Here is a 14,886-nt window from a genome sequence, read left to right as displayed (position 1 = left end):
GTTCCTCATTTTTAGAGTACAGAATGGACTCCTCAGAAGGATATTTCCTTAATGACAAGGCCAATATGTCCCAGAATAAAGGCTATTTTGGACCTAATTTAATGAAGCTAATCAAGTTGAATCCAACAAAATATATCCCAAACACTAACAATATTCAAAGGGTAACAAATCCAATATTTGATTATATAAAATTCTAAATATCCAGCATTCCGCAACAAACTGCCAGTCATGTAAACAGGAAAAACAAGGACATAAAACAGGAAAAAGGGAAATAAAAAAAAATGGCCTGGGACATTAAGTAGCTCAGTGGCATAGTAGCTAGCACGCTAGAGGTTTTGCATTATTACCAGCAATGAAAAAAAAAAAGAAAAAAAATAGAAAAGATCCATGAACAATAGAAATAACAGCACTAGGAGAAAGGAGTTTAAGGAAGTTAAAAACATGTTCACAAAAGTACAGAAAATCATAAACATAGGGAAAAATGGAAGGTATAAAAAAAGACTCAAGTGAACCTTTTAGAGTTGAAAAATACTGAAGATTGATAATATACTGAATGGGGTTAATAGTCAATAAATATAGAAGAAGGTGCTACAAAGAACTGAAAAATACAGAAAACCAATAAAACAAAGCCAATTATTTGTAAAGGTCAATTAAACAGACCTCTAGCCAAAAAATGAATAGGAAAAGAACACAGTAACCTCAAGTTACCAAACCAAAAATTAGTAATGAGATATCACTACAAATCTATCAACATTAAAGGAGTATTCAAGAAATGAACAACTTCATGCCAACTGAGATGAACAGAATAACTTCCTTTACAAACACAAACTACCAAAGCTTCCTCAAGACAAAGGGACAACTGAACAGCCTTATATAAATTAAAAGACACTAAATTAAGTATTAAAAGATTTTCCATTAAAATAAGGTAGTTGGCTGGCTTTACTAGTGAAATGTATAAACATTAAGGAAGAATTAACAATTCTCCAAAACTCTCCCAACAAAGAGGAGGCAACACTATGTCATGAGAACAGTGTTACTGTGACACTAAAACCAGTCAAAATTATTATAAGAAAAGAATGTTTTAGATCAAAATCTTTCACAAATATATAGATGCAAAAACATTTAACATATTTGCAAATCAAACCCAATAATACATAAAAAAGATAATACATCAAAACTAAAAAGGATTTAAACCAAGAATACAAGACTGATTTAATGTGGCAAAATCAATCAAAGTAAAATACATATTAACAAACTAAAAATAGGAGAAACTATGATCATTAACAGAGGCAGACAATGCATTTAGCAAAATCCAACATCCAATCATGATAAAACTCTCAACAAAGTAGGAACTGAAAAGAATTCCTTAAGTCTGATAAAGGACAATTATTAAAAATAAAAGCATAAAAAATTCTGGAATGTATTAAAATATGTGCAATATCTGTCCACTGAAAATTTATAACACACTATTAAGAAAAATTAAACAACTAAATAGTGAGTCCTTACAAAGTTAATGAATCTGACACATGGGTATCATTAACATGTGAAATTTCCAAAGAATCTATAGATTCAGTGCAACAGCAATCAAATCCCATTTACTTGTTGTTAATAAATAAAGATAAAACTGATTTTTGTTTACTGATCTTTTATTCAGCAGCCTCATTAAATTTTATAATTAAATATTATATTTTTCCACTGATAACTTTAGAAATTTTACATATTTAGTAATGCCATCTGTCAGTAATGACATTCTATTAATTCTTTTCTGATCTGTATTCATTTTAATTCTTTTGTCTTTTTATATGACAAGGACCTTTTGTAAAATGTGGTAAAAATGAGCACCCCTATTACATTCCTGATCTCAGGGGAAAGGTTCAAATATTTCCCCATTAAGAACAGCATTTGCTATACGATTTCTGAAGATATTTTATATCAGATTAAGAGAATTTGTTTATATTCCTAGTTGTCCAAGTGTTTTCACCATAAACTGGTATTTAATTAGACTATACCTACTGAAAAAAACATAAATTAATAAAATAAAATAGATAAAATATTGATGACAATGTGTAATCTCAAAGTCTGATATCCTACTGGTAGAAACTGAAATCCTACTGACAGAAATATAAAACAGAATAAATCCTTTGGAAACAATCTGGCAATACCTACTAAAGACCTAAGTCCACTACTATGTAAATATGATCAAGAGAAATACTTTGTATTTACCAAAACATGAACAGGTATATACAGTATAGCCAAAACCCACAAAACTAACCAACTGCCTATCAACAGAACAGATAAACTCTTAATACACTCAGAAAACAGCATACTGGAGAACAATAAAAAAGCAATGAACTACAATATCAATATTGGTCAAATCTCATAACAAAATGTTCAGATTAAAAAGCCACACATAATAGAGATACTGCCATAAAATTCAACTTATATAAATTTCAAAAACAAGCAAATTAATATATGGCATAATGAGATTAATTCTCCTTGGGAAGATAATGACTCTGGAAGACAGTATTAAGGATGGTCTTTTATGGATTTAGATGCTAATTACAAATGTATATTATCCTCATAAAAACATCATTATGCATGATTTGTTCATTTTTCTATACATATATGCTATATATACATGCTAAAAAAGAATCCAGTGCCTTGAATAAAAGTACTTTGATGGATTCAAATTATGAATGCTTCTATCATGTTATATTATACTCATCTGAACATCTTTTTTTGGTCAATGAATGGATAACTTCTCTACTTGATCTCATACATGAAGTCCAAAATTTTTCTATTTACTTCATCTCTGGCTTTGTTCAATATTTAAAGTTCATTTAAAAGTATTTTACCAAGTTTCTGCTGCATGCAAAGCTCTAGCCACTGGAAATACCAAAAAATAAAAACAAAAATAATACCATTTCCTGATAAATCAATTTTCTGTCAATATCTGTTACTTGAAAAATGCAGACATTATAGATTTCCTGAGAAAATTTAGAATATTTTTACGATCTACCAATTTAATTTGCTCTTTCTCAAGATCACACTTGTATCTGATATTACTTTTTATAATTATTTACTACATTTCATTCACTCTCCTATTCTGTAAATTCTATGAAGACATGGGTTGAGTTTCAGTCATTGCTGTATCCACAGAACCTTTATCAATGTCTGATACTTCAGTGGTTTTTAAGAGTTGTAGAATGTTGAAGTTCTCAGTCTGTTTCCCATTTACTGATCCAGATCATTCTTCTAACCAAATTACAGAATTTAAATGTGTTCTATTTTATAGTTTTCAATGCTACAAGGTGCTCTTCCTAGCTTACTAAGATTCTTTGAGAGTTACTAACCAGAAGGAATTCTGCCTACATAAGGGCACCTATATAAGAAGTAACATGTTGAGGGCAAATTTTTAAGAAAGTTTAGTTACAATGCTTAGGTCATTATTAATAAAACTAGAAACAGGGAGATCAATCATTGCAATAGTCTAGATATGAGAGTAAAGGTTATTATATTTTAAGTAAAGGAATGAGAGGAAGAAGGAAAGAGATGTTGAAAAAGTTTAGCAAAGGAAAAACTAACTTCATTGCACAGATTTCTGCAATAATGCGACTGTATCACCTGCTAAAATCATTTGGGTTATGTATGCATGTAGTACACAAAGGTACATATTTAAAGATTACAGGAGAAAAGCTAAACATAAATTTAGTTAGCTTGCTTACTATATACCTTGAAGTCCAATCTTCAAAATAGCTCTTCCATTTCCACCATAAGTTAAAGAAGAGATAAGTGAAAGTTTTCCCTGAAATGGGAGAAAAAAAAAATTAGTTAACAAGGAGAGAATTTTATGTAATACCAAGATATTAGTAAAAATTAGAATTTTTTAAAAAGCATTAGAATTTTATCTTTTGTGAATGATCTCAAAACCAAAATAGAACTGCTTTATATCAACCCTAACTAGTTAAATAAATAAATAAAGCTACTGGAGGTTTCTGACAAGAGTTCCTATGTATGACTTCTGACAGTTGTGAAGTCACAACTCTGCTAGAACCAAAACTTTGTGCAAATGCTACTGCAAACTTATACAAAAATATTTCTTTGAGGATATCTGCACAGCATTTGCCTGTACAAACTGGTATAGACCTTGTTATTAATCTCTGTGGCTGAAGATTATTGTCTCAAAATATATAATTTTCCTCACGTTTTGTTTAAAAACTTCTCCTTGTGCCTGAAGTTCCTAGAACATATTTATAGTTGACTACGGATACAAATTTTCCTGTAATGCTATTCTATTCCCAAATAAGCTTAATTAATCTTTAGAGAATCTCTGTAATTTTTATTGAGGTTGATCCTTTCAAGAAGTCAATATATTGGGTTCAAAAAATTTTTCTAAGACAATGAATACTGCTGAATAAATTTTTCTAAGGAAAAATTTGAAGGTGTAAAAATACTTAGTTACTAATTTAATTTTTTAAACAATCTTATTAGTTAAGATACAGGTAAAGAAATATATCAACTTTACCCAACTTGGTTTTAACCCATATTGTTCTCTAACAAAAATAAAAAATAAATAAAATTTGAACAATAAGGTTTGCTCTACAAAGGAATGAAAATCTAAACAAGAAAAACTTGGTAGTGCAAAATTATCTCATAAAAAAATAGTGGAGGGCTGGGGATTGACTCAAGCGGTAGCACACTCACCTGGCATGCGTGCGGCCCAGGTTCGATCCTCAGCCCCACATACAAACAAAGATGTTGTGTTCGCCAATAACTTAAAAAATAAATATTAAAATTTTCTCTCTTCTCTCTCTCTCAAAAAAATAGTGGGGATAAATCAATATACTAAGACACAAATACAGGTTAGCCTTTGTTCTACTCTGTAACTAACCAGTCTGTCTGATTTACAAAGTTATTAATCAGAGTCTCTCAGATAAAATGAAGTGCTTAAATATGAATGGTTTCTTACTTTCGTATGGCTTTAAAAGTTAAGGATATTTTGAATATATTACGAGGCTCTTAGAAAACTTCCATAAAGGTATCCATTTTACTTATTGAATAGTTTTTAAAAAGATCCTAAAACACACACCTCCCACCCTAATAATATTCCAGACATTTATACAGTCAACAATAAAAAGAAATCAAGTTTATTGATGAGACAGAAATCAATATTAGTTATAAGTCAATTTTATTTGGAAAACCATATTCTTAAATAAATAAGAACATGGCTATTAAGAATACATAATAAGGGGCTGGAGTTGTGGCTCAGTGGTAGAGCACTTGCCTAGCATTTGTGAGCACTGGGTTCAATCCTCAGCACCACATATAAATAAATGAATAAAATAAATGTCCATCAACATCTAAATTTTTTTTTAAAAAAAGAATACATAATGATTCAAAAGTAAAGATAAATAGTTCTGCTTTAGAGGTAGAAAGCTAGAGACTGACAACAAAAAATAAACAATTTGCAAATTTCAAAACTTTTTCTTGACCCTTTAAAGAGCTGAGGTCACATGTCAAACAACTAAGGAAATCTAAACAGAAAGTGCTCTTTCAGTGAGAGATGGCAAACAACACTTTCTTATCTGGCAAGTGTTATAACACTTGCTTATATGGCAGATGCTGCCAGATTATCTGTTAGAAAAAAAATCGTCTGACCTTTTTAATGAACTGTTAAAAACCAAGAAAGGCTAGTGAGCACAAACAGAGCTCCTGGGAGCTGCATAAATAAGGGAATTCACATCCACTTATAAGTTTCTTTCCACAGAACTGACAAGATTCACACCAAAAGGTGGGGCAAGGGTGACAGGAGTTACTACAAGAACTGGAGAATCCCTGCTTGGATCTTTCTCATCAACCTTTTTTTCAAAAGAAAAGCATGATAATGCTGGGAAAAGGGCAATAAACTTGGAATAACTTTGGTGAAAACTCACTGTAGATAGAAGGGAGTTACTGAGGGAAAAAAAAAGAAAGAAACAAGAAACTTCTACTCCTGCAACGGATGGTCAGGAACAGTAATACCCATACAAGGTCCAGACCTGCATCTAGGGGCATGGCAAGATCATGGAGAAGGACCCACTCACAAGACCCAGGAACTCTTCACTGCCTGCCAAGATAGGCTTAATCAGAACAGAAAGCATCCACCCATCAAAGACCAATACATATCTAGTAAAAGGTAACATTGTCTACAACTAGGAGAGAAGTACTACTGCATGGAGAGAGACCTTATCTGTGGAACAGAGCAAGGCAAAACCTAAAACTAAAGATGAAGAAGACAGTGAGCAAAACCCTCTGGCCATTCCGCCTTCTTCCTACATACAAAGTAATCTGCAGCCCACAGCACACTGAAATAACCATACTAACAACAAATCACAAACTTAGCCCTCTTATTGACTAGATTAGTTTAATGCACCACATACAGTTTCAGAAATAAAACTATCTGCTTCAATTTCCATAGTCCTATATAAGGTGCATGGTTTTCAACAATATATTTGAGGCATACAAACAGGCAAGAAGTAACACTGTCTTAGACACAAAGCAACCAAGAGAATCACAATAAGATTACATGAGATTAATCAAAGCAAATGGCTTTGTTCCTCTTACATGTGGTCCAACTAGAAGAAAGGTCTGGGTGAGAGAAGAGAATGATCAGAGAAAATATGAGTTTCAGTTACTGGAATGAGAGAAGCTGGTTTCATAAAGTTGGCACCCTGAAGAGAGATCCCTGGAACCAGGGAAGGGGTATGAACACTTGGGACTAGCTAGACTTGGGAAGGGAATACTAAGACCCTAGAGGTATAAGGAAGGGGAGATTAATGACCTATGGCAGAACTACTCAAAGAGCTTTCCCACAACCCCAAAGAGAATGAACTAGTGCTACTTTCACAAACTGCTGGGAAATTTGCAAGTAAAATAACTATAGAGCCTATTATCATCCACCACCCCAGGGCTCTCACAATGAGGTTGGCATGGCCAACCTCCTGCACCTTCAATGGAGAATAGCTCCAAAAGTTCTCTACATTTAGGGCAAATGAATTGGTCAGACAGGACAGATTTAAATGACCACCCTCAAGCAGTGTTTCTGGAAACTAGATCTAAATTGAATTACTGGGACTGAACTGGGGGCCAGAGGCCTTACCAGTGGCAGACCTCATAAGGGACCCTATCAACTCACACTGATCTATGTCCTTTTAGGAGGGGCTCCCAACAATTGTAATTTTGTTTCCAGAGATGAAAAATGTGCCCTTGAGATTGTGTTTCTTGTGTGAAAGACAGAAAACCACACAAACAGTGTGATGTGCACCCAGGAGTAGTCTATAAACATTTAAGTATTTAATATAATTCCTTTGGTTGATACAATAGTCCTTAGTTATATATTATCTTGACAGCTTTACCTACAATGGGATTTACTCCATAAGGAGGGTGGTAGGAAATCTCACACTGCCTTAGCTGAAGTGAGCAAACATAAATGGAACCTGAGTTAAAGAACAAAAGCTTGGAAGTTAAAGGATAACTGACCAGTAAGAGACTTCAGAGCGACTTGCATCCAAGTTATGTGTTCATCATTTAACAGGAGATAAAACCGGGGCCACTCCTTTATATTCCTTCCAAATGATATATTTACATTAAGAAGATGCTATTTCTCTACCACAGAAGAGTGAAGTTGAATAGCTGTCTTACATAAACTCTATATAAGATCTATAAGATCCTTTCTTACAGTACAAGAAATCCCCTTTACATATGTAGGAAGACATCAGGTGCTCATTACATCACCCTGAATAGGCGCAATGTTATTGCTGAGATAAGCTGAGGTACAGGGTGTACAAGAATAATATTAATCTCTCTCTACTCTAGAAATCTGTTTGCTTTCAGAATAAAAATGAAGACAGACATAAAAATGTAATACCCCATGTTGTGGACTGAATCATGTTATCCTAAAATTTATCTGTCTAAGCACTAACCCTCAATACTCCACAATGTAACTATATTTAGAGATTTTTAAGGAGGTAATTAAGTTAAAAAGAAGCCATTAGGGTGGGCCCTGATCCGATGTGATCAATGACCATGTAAGAGAATAGGATAAACAAAGAGACACCAGGAGCTCACACATGCATAGAAGACAAAAGATACAGTAAGAAGATAAACACCTATAAGCAAAGGAAAGAAGCATGAGAAGAAACCAAACCTGCAGACACCTTAATCTTGATCTTCTCTCCTATAGAAATTATGAAAAGATAAATGTCTAAGCACCCCAGTCTGTAGTTTTTTGTTATGACAGCCCTAACAAACTAAAACACCCTGTTAAAATTCAAGGGTTTCCTAAGCTTATCTGGGAATTGGACACTTTCATCTTGACCTTTTAGCCTACAGAAATTATGAGAAAATAAATATTTAAATCCACAATCTGGGATATTTTGTTATGACTTGGGAGTATTCAGAACTCAGTGTTCCTGAGATATGAAGGAACCTCTGTGCGAACTATACAAATATGCACCATGGGACTTGGAATGGGAAGGGGAACCAATGAAAATGTGAAGTTGTGTCACCTGCTGTAACCTAAGTAATAAACTACTATGCAAATCCATCTAGATGCTCTATCTCCTCACCAGCTGAATCTACTAAAGTACAGCAGGCCAATCTAGGAGGAAAGCACAATAAGATGGTGAGATTGTCATACTGGATTAAAAAATATAATCTAGTTAAAATATTAAAACTGAAAACAAAAAAAAATACATAGCATCCAAAAAGTAAAGATAAAAACATTGGCAAGACTTGGCCAGGTATGGTGGTACATGCCTGTAATACCAGTGATTTGGGAAGCTGAGGCATGAGGATAATAATAATAATAATAATAATAATAATAATGGTAAAAAAACAACCCTAAAGATGTAGCCCAGAAGTAAAATTCTCTTGGGTTCAATCCCCAGTACTACAAAAATAAAATATAAAACATAAAAATAAAAATGCTAGCAAGGCTTTGTCACCATCAGACAAAACAGATCAAAGAAAATGAGCAAGCAAAGATCAAACAGGGACATCTCATAATGATAAAAGGATCAAACCATCATGAAGACACAACAATGCTAAATATTTATGCACTTAATAAGTTTTAAAATATATGAATACTCACATAACTACTCAGACAAATCCATAATCATAGTTGAATTTAACAACCATCTCCCAGTAATTTACAGAACAAGCAGAAATTAAGCCACTTTGAGTATGAAAGACTCAAATACACCCACCACATAATTTTATACAACTGATATTCATAGAATACTACACTTGACAACAAAGAATAGATTTTTCTAGAGACCATATGCAGGCCCACAAAGAAGTCTTAATAAAGTTTTCAAAAATCTGATAATCTTGCAGAATATAATTACAAATCAACAACATATTCAGATACATCCCCAGTCTAACATTATCAATGCTTTCTTCAATCTGATATCCTCTTTAACTACCATCTTTCCTCAATCCATTTCATCACATCAAAATTCATTTAAAATAAAAAGGAACAATAAATTATAAGCTATAAAGCAGAAAAGTGATACAAATATTTTAAAATTCCAGGAAAATAACCTAATTTATAATTAACACTGTGTGACATATCTTTACTTTATGTTTTTTGTTATATACTCTGATAATTTTTTCATGTTAATTTTAAAATATGGTTTCTACAGAGTATTGACTATTTAAAGAACAGAAAACTGTTATCAAGTTTGAGAAAACTCCTATTAAGTTTCATTCATACGTAAATTGTAAGATTCATAACATCTCTCCTCAGACTAGCCTCAGGATCTAAGTGATTAAGTATTTATTTTTTCCTTCACTAACTGTACATAAGTATCATGGTTCAGTGGGACAGAACATATTCACAGCCTTATACAATTTCAGGTCCATTACCTTCCTTCTTCTTCTTCTTCCTTTTTTTTTTTTTTTTTTTCTTAGTACCAGCAAGTTGTTAAGAGTGATTTCCCATAATACTCTGGCTCACTGGACAGCCTTGCAAAAAGGTAAGGGGTCTATCCTCAGGTGTGGTGGCACACAGAGGGAGGCTGAAGCAGGAGGATTGAAAGTTGTAGGCCAGCTTGGGTAATTTGGTGAGACACTGTCCCAAAATAAAATTTCAAAAGGGCTGTGGATGGAGCTCAGAGGTAAAGTACTTGCCTGGCATATGCAAGACCCTGTGTTTGAAGTGGCACCCCTTTTATCCACCATGGCTGATTTTAGGACTGTCAGCAAAAGAGTCTCTGAGAAAGAGTCCAATGTAGATAAACTTCCTATTTTCGTGTCACCCTGTTTACTTGGCCACTGGCCAAGAAGATACCAGCACTCCAGGTGCCGGACACCCCCTTACTAGTTTTTCACAAACGTATCCAGTATAGTACTTTGAAGAAATGTGCAAACAAGGCCTCAGGCCTTGAGCTGGGGTTTCACAGAGATGTCTACATTTTTAAGATAAGTTACAAATGGGCCATGGTAACAGCTGGCAGGGGGAGACAAGAAAGGGGAAAAGAAGCTCTCCCCTTCTCAGGTGTTGTCCTTGAAGAGTTAACTTGCCCAGAACAGTGAAAGAAAAAGCTGCTTTTAAGTGAACTTCTGCAGATTGTGAGCTTCTGAGCCCCTCCCCTTACATGCTGGGTATAAAATTCTGAAACTCCCTGAACTCAGGGTTCAGGGGATTAATTGAATATAGCAAAAGCTGTGCCCTCTGAACCTGGCTGCAGCCAAATAAAACTGTTTCCTGCTATCTTTGGTGCCTTGGCTAGTTTGTCCCTACAACAGGTTCACTCCCGGCCTGCAATATCAGAGACTATCCATGAAAGTGACTACATACCACATAAATACATCTCCCAAAACCCAAACTAAATATATTTTATAAGACAACTTCTCCATAGCTAGAGTCAAAAGAGAAAAAAAAATCTTAGTTGTTCCAATGACATTTAGTATAAGAAAAAATATGATGGAGGAGATGAAAAGAAATTGTAGCCTTAAACATCTGATAAAACAACTTATTTTGGCAAATTCAAAAAATCTATATCAATGTGTAAAATAATTTCTAAGGCTTCTGACAGCATGGTAGAAGGGCTTATGCAGGTGTAAGAGTCTTTGAAGCTTGCTCTAGTCAGTAAAACTAATTATATAGTATCTTCATCTACACAGATGAGGATTAATAGTGCCTATGCCTATATCATTGGTCTTAGTGATAATTAAATGAATTAATATACATAATGCACCTACAAAAGGAGCTCAATAAATATTAACTTTTGTTATTATTTTATTGCTGTTTTTTCCACATTTATCTTCTTACCATTATCCCCACTAACACTCAGATTACTATCAAATATCACCTAGATTACTGTAACTGACACTTACTAAATATCCTTCCTCTGATTTTTTTAAATACAATATATTTTTCACACAGGAAGTAGAATAATTTGAATGCAAAGTGAATCATGTATTTTTCCTGCTTAACACCTGCTGAGAGCCTTCATACTTTTATGGTAACATCCAAATTCCTTAACATGCACATGATTACAGCTTTTCCCCAAAAGAAAAAAAAAAGAGAGAGAGAATCTATCATCCTGTAAATTCCAGTTCAACTTTCCTGCTAACGTATGTAAACCAAAAACTCTCTCATGTTCACATCATATGACTACCACACTTAGTAATAATTAGAGATTGAGCAATCCTATCAAACCCCTCAAAAATACAATCACCTTTAGTTCCCCACAATATTTATTCATCTTTGTATCTCAGAAACCCACTCCAATATATTACAAAATTCTAAATGTTTGCTATGGATAATTATGCAGAACTTGTTGAACTATTCAGTCTCAACTGTTTAGACAAAGATAAAAGCCATTCTTAAGACAGTTCTCATAAAGAAAATGAACATAAAATTCTCATTCCCTTTAGAAAGAAAAAGCATTGTGAGTTAAGAAACGTCTTACCTGAATATATTTCTTGCTATAATCACAACCTGGCTGTAGAGATCTGAAATCTACCTTGTGTAATTTACTCAGCTGCTGAACTTCAGGCACCCCACTGACTTCCTTTATTAATTCAAGTGACATATCAATTCTGCTTCACAATGACATCCAAAGCAAATTCATCTAGGGAAGTTGACAGCTTGCTGCTAAAGACACAAAGACCAGTGTTTTATCCAAAACATACTCAAAAAATAAGTCTCTTTGACTTGTTTGGCTTTTCATTTTTTTTTAATAAGATACTTATCGCTGTTGGGGTTGAAAGAGTGGCAGAATGATGGATTACTTTATAACCTTATTATAATTACCTATATAGAACATTCTAAGGAATGGAGACAATTTCTTTTTTCCATTTAGCGTTTGCATTTAAAATACCTCTAAAAGCTAGCTTTAAGAAGTGTCAGAAGTTCACTAACAAACTTCACCAATGTATAACTGTAAAAGCAATTGGGGAGGAGGTGCTGAAAGTTTGGGTTTTGTTTTTCAATACTCCTGACAGTTGTAATATTGTGTAGGCAAACTGCAACAAAGCATCTATTGTTACTCCACCCCCCATCCCCTATATAATCCAAAGAAAAGATAAACTGTTAACTTGCGGACTGGCAGTTAAATCCTACTTCTCAAATGTTGACCTGAAACACTGACTAGTATGGATACTTAACTTTAACATGTACGCGCCAACCTTGTCCAAGCCACTTCATTTTTGTTAGATCAAGGACTTGTACGCTGGTTTCTCCCAAAACACCAGCCAAGATGCAGCGCACAGCAGGTTCACCATAAACACAAATATGGAGAGTTTCCGCGAAATTACTACATCAATGTGGATCTAAACGAAATCAATCTCTAAAGAACGCTGATCCAAGGTTCAACCTACCTCTCACAGACGCAGCAAACTCCAAAACCACTTAAAAAGTCACTCACTCACAAGCTAGAAAGAAAACTAGGAAGAGTTTAGAGACCGGCGCGTCCGTGACGTCACGCGCACGCCGGCGTCTCCGCCTTTGCGCATGCGTACGGGGTCACTAGGGGCTAAACAGCACTGGTGGAGGACAAGCTGCGCGCGTTCCCAGGCCTAAGGCGCCCTAGAGGTTTTCTGAAATATGTAAAGGAAAGGGGCGGAGGAGGGCCTACAAGCCCCGCCCAGTTTGTTCACACCCACCCAAATTCTCGCCGCTCCTCCTTGCTCCACCTCTCGTCAATTTCCCGCCTTCTCCGCCGGAGAAAGCTGGTGAGCGGATCCTGTGGGCTGCATGATTCCTAAATTCTGTAGCCAATAAGAAGCCATCCAAACCAGGGCAAGAGTGGACGTTTCATTTGGTGAATCATAAGCTCATGGGAGCTGAACTTTTAAAGTTTCTTACCCGAACACATATGCTCCTGAATGCAATTTTTACAGAGAAATATTTTCGAGCATAACAGTGTTCTTTGATAATTTTTATAGCAGGTTTCAGGCATTGACATAATGAGTTATGCAATTTTCAGGCAAATTTGATTTAAACTTGCCATTGGTTTACAATGCAATGATTTTGTGGTGTAATAAGACAATGTGAAATGTGAATTATCCGCTAATTTCCAATGTTTTTTAAATCATTTGATTTACGTGAAACCATAATGTAATAAAGAACTACATAAATATTTTCAAGACTGATTTGGACTAAAATGTCAGCTTTGGGTGCATATTTGCAGGAAGAAATAGCTCACTGGTTGTCTAGTACCTAGTTTTTCAACAGGAAACATTCAAAACAAGCCCATCTTCCCTTTTCCCTCCCCATATCTGGATTCATATAACATACTTAAGCCAGGAGGAATAACTGACAGCTCAGGATCTGCCACTGGAGGAAAACCATAGGCTCAGATCATATCCTTGTTTCTCCTTCCTAAATGAATCCCTACTCCTGAGCTTTGTATTCCAACCACTTTCATCTCACTTCTGTCAACAATAGTATACTCTCAACATGTTTTCGAATTTCCCTCCTTACTCATTCTTTCCCAACTGCATTTTAACATTTTAGTATCCCAAGCTTATCAAGAACAGGAAGAATTGTTTACTATTATATCTGTGGGTCTTATGCAATTTCTGATGCATCATAGGTGCCGAATCTTTGAACGAACAATGCTCAGGAAAATGTTTTTCTTTCCTCACCTCTAACTTACACTCTTCTCTCCCACTCCCATCCTCACCCCATTGACTGAAACTTACCTTGACAAAAACACTGAAGACTTCTTTGTTGCTAAGCCAAAAGGACATTTCCAGTCTCACCTTTTAGAAATTTCCATAAAGGCGAGTTTATTTGATGATTCTACAGGTAGTTTCATGTCACATGTGAGTTTGATGTCACAGTTCACCATAGGGATACACATCTATGTTCCTTTTTTTGCAGGGCACCATGTTTTCTAAATGTTGGCTGCTCAGATGATATATTTTTCTAGGCAATCAACCAACTTTCTAAGAATTCAAGACTCCATATAAATGTTATAATTACTGTAATGCTTCTAAAAAAATGATTGGGGATCTCTTGTAATCTAAGGCATATAATCTAATTTTTCTAGACATATATCTGTCTCCTTCAAAGTACAAAGAAAATCTTAAAGGCAAGTCAGTAAATTTTATGACCTGCCACTAAAACCCACACTGAATGCACTCAGGACTCAGACTCAGCTATTTCCCTGAGAACCTGTGAAAGGTCAAGGCTTATCTCAGCATTGTAGCAAGACTAGATATTTTTTTCTTCCATTTCCCTTTCTCTCTGCTCAAGGCATTCTTATAAGAATTTATGTATCTGGATTTTGAAAGGGGGTGGGATGGGGGAATGCATTATCTGATTATCTGAAATTTAACAATCCCTTCAGTTTTACTTCAGTTTTTTTTTTTAGTTCAAGCAAAATTTAGGTT

The 14,886-nt window shown here is 34.6% G+C and overlaps 1 protein-coding gene across 3 annotated transcripts in view; it reads right to left on the bottom strand.

The window, feature by feature from the left end:
- The window catches only part of POT1 (protection of telomeres 1), a 104,148-nt gene extending 91,163 nt beyond the window's left edge, over positions 1 to 12,985 (bottom strand). For 2 of the 3 annotated variants that reach the window (XM_081286355.1, XM_081286353.1), the window contains exons 1-3: positions 12,868 to 12,985; positions 11,958 to 12,142; positions 3,733 to 3,805 (exon numbers count right to left, since the gene is read on the bottom strand). In XM_081286355.1, coding sequence (XP_081142481.1) covers positions 3,733 to 3,805; positions 11,958 to 12,080 — 196 coding nt within the window. In that variant the 5' untranslated portion in view covers positions 12,081 to 12,142; positions 12,868 to 12,985. The remainder of the gene's footprint in view (positions 1 to 3,732; positions 3,806 to 11,957; positions 12,143 to 12,867) is intronic. The other variant, XM_081286354.1, reaches the window with a different exon arrangement.
- Positions 12,986 to 14,886: the final 1,901 nt, after the last annotated feature.

The sequence above is a fragment of the Spermophilus citellus genome (genome assembly GCF_964194105.1).
Source record: "Spermophilus citellus genome assembly, chromosome: 3".
NCBI classification, from domain to species: Eukaryota; Metazoa; Chordata; class Mammalia; order Rodentia; family Sciuridae; genus Spermophilus; species Spermophilus citellus.
This window is presented reverse-complemented; position numbering and strand designations above follow the sequence as displayed.